The sequence below is a fragment of the Arachis ipaensis genome, chromosome B03 (genome assembly GCF_000816755.2).
Source record: "Arachis ipaensis cultivar K30076 chromosome B03, Araip1.1, whole genome shotgun sequence".
NCBI lineage: Eukaryota > Viridiplantae > Streptophyta > Magnoliopsida > Fabales > Fabaceae > Arachis > Arachis ipaensis.
In genome coordinates this window covers 128207641-128214914 of record NC_029787.2, presented here as the reverse complement: position 1 = coordinate 128214914, position 7274 = coordinate 128207641, and the positions used below count along the sequence as shown (strand labels likewise).

The 7274-nt window shown below is 34.7% G+C and overlaps 2 protein-coding genes across 3 annotated transcripts in view; both read left to right on the top strand.

Annotated features, from left to right (window-relative positions):
* Nucleotides 1-7274, top strand: part of LOC107631796 (MACPF domain-containing protein At1g14780) — a 21083-nt gene that overhangs the window by 4672 nt on the left and 9137 nt on the right. The window contains exon 2 of the mRNA XM_016335350.2: nucleotides 530-534. Coding sequence (XP_016190836.1) covers nucleotides 532-534 — 3 coding nt within the window. The 5' untranslated portion in view covers nucleotides 530-531. The remainder of the gene's footprint in view (nucleotides 1-529; nucleotides 535-7274) is intronic.
* LOC107631795 (alpha,alpha-trehalose-phosphate synthase [UDP-forming] 6) lies at nucleotides 2925-7118 on the top strand. Of its 2 annotated transcripts, XM_021119761.1 has the most exons (5): nucleotides 2925-3245; nucleotides 3348-5452; nucleotides 5544-5817; nucleotides 6008-6310; nucleotides 6713-7118. In XM_021119761.1, exons 2-4 carry the CDS (start codon nucleotides 3450-3452, stop codon nucleotides 6293-6295), a joined length of 2565 nt encoding a protein of 854 aa, XP_020975420.1. In that variant the 5' UTR covers nucleotides 2925-3245; nucleotides 3348-3449; the 3' UTR covers nucleotides 6296-6310; nucleotides 6713-7118. The 2 variants fall into 2 exon arrangements, with proteins under 2 accessions (XP_020975420.1, XP_016190832.1); XM_016335346.2 differs by having other exon boundaries at nucleotides 2925-5452.

Sequence of the window (7274 nt, the reverse complement as noted above, 5' to 3'; positions counted from 1 at the left end):
ATAAATTATATGAAAATAACAGAAACATTAATAAAACGAAAAATTTATGGTTGCAGTTTGTTTTGTGTAAACAAATTAATATAGATTTTAAATAAAAAAATGTACATGTTCAGGTACGAGTAGGAATATTAGGACTCTTTCTATTGACGAATTTCTAAATTAGATTAAAAGACAGAAAACTAACCAGTTAGGACGGTAATAATTTAAATTTAAATTTGTTTATACCTTTTTAGGTTACTTAAGACAAAAAAAAAAATTATTCCAATATTTATATAGCTGACAAAATGACTCAAAAAATAAGAATAATAAACATAGGGCAAGTTACTTAAATAAATAGAATAGAGAAAATGTTTACCCAAATGTGCAAAACTGGTTCTTGTTACTTGCATGTGCAAAAAGCCATTTTTATGTAATCCGTGGCAACCTACCACGGTTTCAAAACGTGCATAAACCGTGGCAGGTTCCAACGGATTATGGCCAAAAGATATAGAGTGTAAACCGTGATAGGTCACCACGGTTTACTAAGGAGATATGGCATGCATAAATCGTGGAGAGTCACCACGGTTTATGAAGAAACTTGTTTGCACATAAAACTTTGTGGATCACCACGGTTTATGTGTGGTAAATAATGGCCAAAAAACCTTGTTAATTTTATGTCCAAGAGATACAACTTATTTTTTTTTTTTATTATTCTTGTTAATTTTTTATAATTATATTTTTTATTATTATATTTTTTATCTCAAATTTTTTTAATGAAAAAAATGAGAATAAATTAGATTTTCATAATTTGTTCTAGAGAATTACAAGAACACAAAATTTTGTGTCTCTGTCCATCAGTGTCTTGTCCTATCCTATTTTCAGTGTCTTATCCTATTTTGTTGTTGAAAACAAAGGCAGCCTAATAAATACACACTATATAGTACATTTTATAAAGAAAAAAAAAATCATCTATTTCTATTGAATATTTATAATAAATTTTTTTCGTTCTCTTTATGTATTATTGACTAATATATACTATAAAATTTTTACATGTATTATCAATTATTTTTTCATTATGTTTATCCCTATTTTTCATTTTACACTATATTTAAATATTTATTATACTATAAAAAATATTAATGAACATAATAAAATAATTACTTATTAATATTTTTTAGAGTACTCATTAATATTCTTATAATATAATAAATATTTTTTATTTTAAATTTAACAAATACTAATGTATCAATATACACTTATATGTGAATTTATTAAATCTATATAAAAGATTTAATCAATAAGCATGTTAATGAATATTAATATACCAATATTAACAAGTAATTATTTTATTGTACTCATTAATATGTTATAGTGTAATGAATCTTTATTTTATAAATGAAAAAATAAAGATGAATATAATGAGAGAGGTCACCTTAAGCTTAAACTAACTTTTGAGTAGTTTTTATAAGTTCGCGTAAGATTTTGAAAATTTCATAAAAACTCAAAATAAAAAATAAAAACACAGATTCCAAACATTAATGTTAGTGTAATTTATTTTTAAAAATATTTTTTTATTTTATAATAGAAAAAAATCCAAAAATTTCATGGTGTTTATTATTGGAGTCTAATTTTTTTCTAATTTATTTTACATAACAAATTTTAAATATTTTAAATTTATTAAATTTCATCATTTTAAATTAAATATTAATTTTTTATTTTTTAGTAAATAGACATCAATTTTTTAAGCACTATAAAAATTATTTTCTTAGTATTATCTGATTTTTTTTTCTATTGTACTCTTTCTATTATAAAAAGCTGTTGTTGATAAGACATAATTTAAGATTCTGCTCATAAATTTATTGTGCTAATAAATTCATTTTCTATTGGACATAAAATTAACAAGGTTTTTTTGCCATTATTTACCACACATAAACCGTGGTGACCCATAATGTTTTATGTGCAAACAAGTTTCTTCATAAACCGTGGTGACTCTCCACGGTTTATGCACGCCATCTCTCCTTAGTAAACCGTGGTGACCTACCACGGTTTACACTCTATATCTTTTGGCCATAATCTACTGGGACCTGCCACGATTTATGCACGTTTTGAAACCGTGGTGGCTTGCCACGGATTACATAGAAATGGCTTTTTGCACATGCAGGTAATAAGAACCAGTTTTGCACATTTAGGTAAACGTTTTCTCTATTCTATTTATTTAAGTAAATTGTCCTAAAATTTATATATATTTCATTTTATATAAGATGAATGTGACTTAATCCGATTTATTTCAAGTCATTTTTAAATCGAACAAAAATGGATCCATAATCTTTTATCATATACACTCCTAGCATGAACGACGAAGGATGATCATCATGTTCTCTCTTTCTTGGTTCACTTTACTGGTTGAGTATTGTCTTTTCCTGTGATCATGTGATGCTAACCTCACTCTCAGAGCTTTCATATATATACCACGTTCCTCCCCAACCGTCCAATGCTAAGATGATCATGATGTCGCACCTTGTCTAACGGTTATAACGGACTTAACCCTTGAGGGAGCACCATCTCTCGTATACAGCCACCACACCCAAGCAAACACTCTCATGTTTATCTACATTTGAGAAAGTTAAAAAATGAATAAAAGACAAAGGAAAAAAAAAAAGAAAAAACTTATCCGCGACAATTGACAATTGGTTATATATTAATTATTTAATACTAATCCTGATAATGCCGCCTTGTTGGTACCTCTTGTCCTTTCCGTCCAACGATAAACGCGTGTTGTCCAAAAGATTTGCCACGTGTCGTCCAATCACCATGAAAACTAGATTTTTTCTTTAAAAAATTAATTCTATTATTTCTTCTTTTCATGAGAACAACAAAAAAAACCGCTCTACATCGAACATTTCGTATGGATGCAACTTTAAGAATGTATTTAATTATAGATATAGATACAAAGAAAATAAAAAAAATGTGTGGAACGTCTTAATAAATAAAGTGTTAGTTAAAAAGATAGTATAATATAAATATTTGAAAGTGTATTTATAAATGTCCGTATTGTGTTTAAAAAATACGGAAATGGTGTAGTGATTAGAGTATTAGAATAGTAGAGTAGATGAATAAGAGTATTTTTGTGGTTTTATGAATGAATATGGATAAAGAATTGAGAATTGTGAGAAGTTGAGAAAGAGAAAGAGAAAGAGTAGTGTGGAGGAGGAGTATGTGTTGTGTTAGTGAGTAGCTAAGCTAGGTAGGTGGGTAGCAACTAGCAAGTAAGTGAATATTGTTTCGTTTCCTTGCTGTTTTCCTCTCTTAGCTGTTTCCCATCTCTTTGCTTTCATAATCCTCTTCTCACTCACACTATTCACTGCCAGGTTCCAAACATTTCTTTTTCTTTGATCAGTAATCCAGTTGCTAGAAACATGTTCATAGCATTCTTCTAAGTGGTGTCTTTATTTGTGAACAAACAAAAGAAAATGGTGTCAAGATCTTATTCAAATCTACTGGAGCTGGCATCGGGTGAGTCTCCATCATTTGGGACCATGAACAGGAGAATCCCTCGGATTATGACTGTGGCTGGTTTGATATCATCCGATGTTGATGATGACCGTGCTGAGAGTGTGTGCTCTGACCCTTCTTCTTCCTCTGTCCACCGTGACAGGATCATCATTGTGGCTAATCAGCTTCCTATAAGGGTTCAGAGAAAGCCAGACGGTAACAGCAACTGGCTCTTCACTTGGGATGACAATTCACTTCTCCTTCAACTCAAAGATGGCTTAGGTGATGATGACACTGAGGTTATCTATGTTGGTTGCCTCAAAGAAGAAGTGCATCCAAATGAACAAGATGAGGTTTCTCAGATACTTCTCGAGACTTTCAAGTGTGTCCCTACTTTTCTCCCTCCTGATCTCTTTACCAGGTACTACCATGGCTTCTGCAAGCAACAGTTATGGCCACTGTTCCATTACATGCTGCCTTTGTCACCAGACCTTGGAGGCAGGTTCAATAGGTCACTGTGGCAGGCTTATGTATCTGTCAATAAAATCTTTGCAGATAGGATTATGGAAGTTATTAACCCTGAGGATGATTATGTCTGGATACATGATTATCATCTCATGGTGTTGCCAACTTTCTTGAGGAAGAGATTCAACAGAGTCAAACTTGGGTTTTTCCTACATAGTCCATTTCCTTCATCGGAAATATACAAGACATTGCCTATTAGGGAAGAACTCCTGAGAGCACTTTTGAATTCAGATTTGATTGGATTCCACACCTTTGACTATGCCAGGCATTTTCTCTCATGTTGTGGTAGGATGCTTGGTCTAACCTATGAGTCCAAAAGGGGTTATATTGGGATTGAGTATTATGGTAGAACTGTTAGTATCAAGATTCTTCCGGTTGGGATTCACTTGGGACAGCTTCAATCAGTTTTAAGCATGTCCAAGACTGAAGAGAAAGTTTCTGAGCTCATCACACAGTTTACTGATGAAGGCAAGATAATGTTACTTGGTGTTGATGACATGGACATCTTTAAGGGAATAAGTTTGAAGCTATTGGCAATGGAGCAGCTCCTGATTCAGCACCCTGAGTGGCAAGGAAAGGTTGTGTTGGTTCAGATAGCCAACCCTGCAAGGGGAAGAGGGAAGGATGTGAAGGAAGTGCAGGCCGAGACAAAGGCCACTGCGAAACGAATAAACGAAACCTTTGGGAAGCCAGGGTATGATCCTGTTATTCTTATTGAAGAGCCACTGAGGTTTTATGAGAGAGTTGCATACTATGTTGTTGCTGAGTGTTGTTTGGTAACTGCAGTGAGGGATGGAATGAATCTCATACCGTATGAATACATAATCAGTCGTCAAGGGAATGATAGGTTGGACAAAGTTTTGGGAGTAGCTTCCTCTCCAAAGAAAAGCATGCTGGTTGTGTCTGAGTTCATTGGTTGTTCGCCATCTTTGAGTGGCGCAATCAGAGTGAACCCTTGGAACATTGATGCTGTGGCAGATGCAATGGACTGTGCCCTTGAAATGGCTGATTCAGAGAAGCAGCTTCGGCATGAGAAGCATTATAGATATGTTAGTACTCATGATGTAGGTTACTGGGCGCGCAGCTTCTTGCAAGATTTGGAAAGGACTTGTGGTGATCACGTACGGCGAAGGTGGTGGGGGATTGGCTTTGGATTGAGTTTTAGAGTTGTGGCACTTGATCCAAACTTCAGGAAGCTCTCAATGGAGCACATAGTTTCGGCTTACAAGAGGACGACAACTCGGGCGATACTTCTTGATTATGATGGTACATTGATACCTCAGGCATCCATTGATAAGAGCCCAACAAGTAACTCCATTAAGATGCTTAACAGTTTGTGTAGGGATAAGGACAACATGGTGTTTCTCGTCAGTGCTAGAAGCCGAAAGAGGCTCGCAGAATGGTTTTCTCCTTGTGAGAGTCTTGTAATTGCTGCTGAGCATGGTTACTTTCTAAGGTAACATTTTTGGACCTATAAGTTATAACATTTCTAAAGATTTGTTATTTTTCTCGCGGTTGATGTTGGCTTTTATGGTTTGTGGTTTTAGATTGAAAAGAGATGCAGAATGGGAAACCTGTGGGCCTGCTATAGACTGTAGTTGGAAACAAATTGCAGAACCTGTAATGAAGCTTTATACAGAAACAACTGATGGATCCACCATTGAAGATAAGGAAACTGCACTTGTTTGGTGCTATGAGGATGCAGATCCTGATTTCGGATCATGCCAGGCTAAGGAACTTCTTGATCATCTGGAAAGTGTGCTTGCAAATGAACCGGTAACAGTCAAGAGCGGACAGAACAATGTTGAGGTTATACCACAGGTGTGTATAATTTGCAAGTTATATTTGTTTTTCAATCAGCTAATAATTTCGGGTTAAGACTGATAGAATTGGTGGTGTTAGATTCAGTATCAGTAATGGTTCATACTTCAATTTTGTCTCCCTGAATGAATTAATTTATGTATATGTATCAAACTTTGAGAAATGACTATTTAATGGTATAAACGTGCAGGGCGTAAGCAAGGGGCTTGTGGCGAAGCGGCTGCTTTCCATGATGCATGAGAAGGGAATGTCACCTGATTTTGTTTTGTGTATAGGAGATGATCGGTCGGACGAAGACATGTTCGAAGTAATCGCCACTTCCATGGCTGGTTCTTCGGCAACACCCAGGGCTGAAGTATTTGCATGTACTGTTGGTAAAAAACCAAGCAAGGCTAAGTACTACCTTGATGATACCGCTGAAATAGTGAGATTGGTGCATGGCTTGGCTTCTGTTTCGGAGCAAAAAGTGTTACTCTAGGCATGGTAGTGCAAGGTATTGAGATTGCCCTTGCTTTCTTTCCTTTGTCACTCACTATTTAGCCTCAGTTGTGCTCTCCATACTTTTGAGCTTTTTTGCTTTTTCTTGGTTGCGATAATATTCAGTGTATATTGTTACATTTGTTAATGAGAATCCTGCAGGAATTCTCCTCTCAAGTGTTTGTTTCTATTATCAGGAGAACTTGTAAATATAATTTGTTTTTGCATTGTGAACTCTGTTTTTTGTTGCCCTTCAGTGCAGATGATACTTGATACTTGAAATCAGTACTTTGACAGGGAAGATGACTATGTCAATATGATGCTTGTGTTGTGACTTGCGACGGTTGAGATTAAGCATGTTATTTTCATATTTGTATCATATAAGTTGCCTTATTTGTCATAATACGATACATGCCAGGGTTCATTGTCAATGGCTATTGGCAAAGCTTGAAATTCTTGTTTTCTCAAAGGAAGGGGACGAAAGAAAGCGACGAGTCAAAAGAAAAGGCAGCAGATGAAAGCTCTACGAAAATGCTTATACTCGTTTTCTTCAGGCAATGGTCAATCGTCAAAGGACTTTGACTCCTTAATTAGTATTATTTTCTTTATTCATTGCATGCACATTCCTACACCGCAAAATGCTCAAACAATGGAGATTTCTTTTCATAGTTTTAGGGAGGAAAATATTTACTTTTGATTTTTGAATTTAAAAATAATAGAAATAGAATAAAGATAGAGAGATGGTGGATGAAGAATTTTTAACTTTTCTTGTATAGAAGAATCTTTCCCAATAAGGACTTCCTCATTAAGGTTCTTTGTAAGAAGTCTCTAGTATTGCGTGTACTTTCTCTGGTATTTTGTTTAGGATTTCTAACGGCATCTGTGATTTAATGACTGGAAATTTCGTTGTAAACCTGAGGAAGACAACAGAAGGAGAGAAAAGAGAGGGAAAAAAGAGAAGGGGGGGGGGGGGGGGTAAT

Bases quoted from the DNA above. Each gene is read 5' to 3' on its own strand.
- LOC107631795 (XM_021119761.1), top strand. From the start codon at position 3,450: ATGGTGTCAAGATCTTATTCAAATCTACTGGAGCTGGCATCGGGTGAG. The intron at 5,453-5,543 runs GTAACATTTTTG...TTGTGGTTTTAG, and splicing joins GAGCATGGTTACTTTCTAAG to ATTGAAAAGAGATGCAGAAT. The intron at 5,818-6,007 runs GTGTGTATAATT...ATAAACGTGCAG, and splicing joins ATGTTGAGGTTATACCACAG to GGCGTAAGCAAGGGGCTTGT.